Consider the following 1,895-nt stretch of genomic DNA (forward strand, 5'->3'; position numbering starts at 1 on the left):
AAATCATTTTAGTCATTGTCAGCTGAACTTTAAATTCAAGGTTTCCAATGAGTAACCAAGAGAACGAAAGGTGCTCTACAGCTTCAGGAGAGTTACCTACCCATAATAAAGTCAGAACAATAACTTATGTTCATTTAGTGCTTTAAAGTTTGCTATAATCTTTTCCTCACAACAACCCTGTGAAGTAGATATTGTATAAATTATATATATATATATATTGTATATATTAATATCCCCATATTCCAGATGTGAGAACTGAGTGATATGAGAAGCTAAGTGAACTATTCAAGATTCAGAGTCAGTATTCAAACTGTCCATGCCAGTCAGCCAGTGATATTCCTAGCTTTACTTTCCCATTGATGATAGGAAATTGATCACACGGTCCCGGACCTGCTTAGTTTTCACTCCATAAATAATGGGATTCAGCATGGGAGGAGCCAGCATACAGACATTAGCCAGGAGAATGTGGGTGTGAAGGGGCACATGGCGCCCAAACCTCTGGGTGATGATAGTGAAAATGCCTGGAAGGTAAAACATGGAGATAACTCCAAGGTGAGAGCCGCATGTGCCCAAAGCTTTGCGACGAGCTCCCTGAGATGGGAGATGGAAAACAGCCCGGAGAATGAGGATGTAGGAAAGGGCTATGAGCAGGGCATCTAGCACCACTGTGGAGAGAAGGACAGACAGGCCATACCAGATGTTCACACGAATGTCAGCACAAGCAAACTTGGCCACAGCCATATGCTCACAGTAAGTATGGGGGAGTACTCGGCTGCGGCAGAAGGGTAGCCTCTTAACCAGAAACACATCAGGAAGAATCACACAAAAGCTCCTCACAATGACAGCCAGACCAATATACCCTATTATCTTGTGGCTAAGGATATTGGAATATCTCAGTGGGTCACAGATGGCCACGTAGCGGTCAAATGCCATTGCCAACAGGATTCCTGACTCAGCAATGAATGTGGAATGGATGAAAAAAATCTGAGTGACACAACCATCCAGGGAGATCTCTCCAGCCTGAAACCAGAAGATGGCCAAAGCCTTGGGCAAAGCTGTGGTAGAGAGGATAAGGTCAGTCCCTGCAAGCATGGAGAGGAAGAGGTACATGGGCTCATGGAGGCTGCGTTCTTTGATGATGACAAAGATGAGAAAGCTGTTGCCAAGAAGAGCAACTAGGTAGGAGAAACAGAAGGGGATGGAGATCCATATGTGCTGGGCTTCCAGGCCAGGGATACCCAGCAAGATGAACACAATGTGACTGGTACTTGTGTGATTGGAAGAAGCCATGCCCAGGAAGGGTCAACTTTAAGTCACATTCCTGTGGACAAAGATAATATCAGGAAATGGAGTATGGTTTTTCATGCACTCAGTAGGTATTTTGTATTTACCCATCTACATTCATGTTATTTCCTTCAGTTGAAGATAAGATACTAGAGACCAGAGATAATTCCTTTCTGTTTTTTGGCTGTTTTTTTTTTTTTAACCCTTATCTTCCATCTTAGAATTAACACTGTGTAATGGTTCCAAAGCAGAAGAGTGTTGAGGGCTAAACAACAGGAATTAAGTGACCTTCCTGGAATCACACAACTTGGAAGTTTCTGAGGCCAGATTTGAAAGTAAAATCTGTCTCTAGGCCTGGCTTTCGATCCACTGAGATACCCTAAGTAATTGGCAAAGGTTTTCAAGTTAATATGCCAGACTGCAATTTCAAGCTGCCTGTGTGTCCCTACATTAACCCAAAGAGCAGAAGGAGGAAGTACTCACTTTGGGAAGCTGGACAGAGGGACTGGGCATGCAAAAAATGTCCTCAGGCACTGGGAAGAGGGGGAACAGAGCAGCTCCAGGAGTACTGGCTCTTCAAGCATTACAATACTTTGCCAACACTGCCCTAG

The 1,895-nt window shown here is 43.9% G+C and overlaps 1 protein-coding gene across 1 annotated transcript; it reads right to left on the reverse strand.

Annotated features, from left to right (window-relative positions):
- Positions 1 to 345: 345 nt before the first annotated feature.
- LOC100617203 (olfactory receptor 52B4-like) lies at positions 346 to 1,290 on the reverse strand. The gene has a single exon (XM_007491147.3). It carries the CDS (start codon positions 1,288 to 1,290, stop codon positions 346 to 348), a length of 945 nt encoding a protein of 314 aa, XP_007491209.3.
- Between the last annotated feature and the right edge of the window lie 605 nt (positions 1,291 to 1,895).

This window comes from Monodelphis domestica, chromosome 4 (assembly GCF_027887165.1).
Source record: "Monodelphis domestica isolate mMonDom1 chromosome 4, mMonDom1.pri, whole genome shotgun sequence".
In the NCBI taxonomy this organism is placed as follows: Eukaryota; Metazoa; Chordata; class Mammalia; order Didelphimorphia; family Didelphidae; genus Monodelphis; species Monodelphis domestica.

Coding starts and splice junctions, on each gene's coding strand:
- LOC100617203 (XM_007491147.3), bottom strand. CDS start 1,290: ATGGCTTCTTCCAATCACACAAGTACCAGTCACATTGTGTTCATCTTG.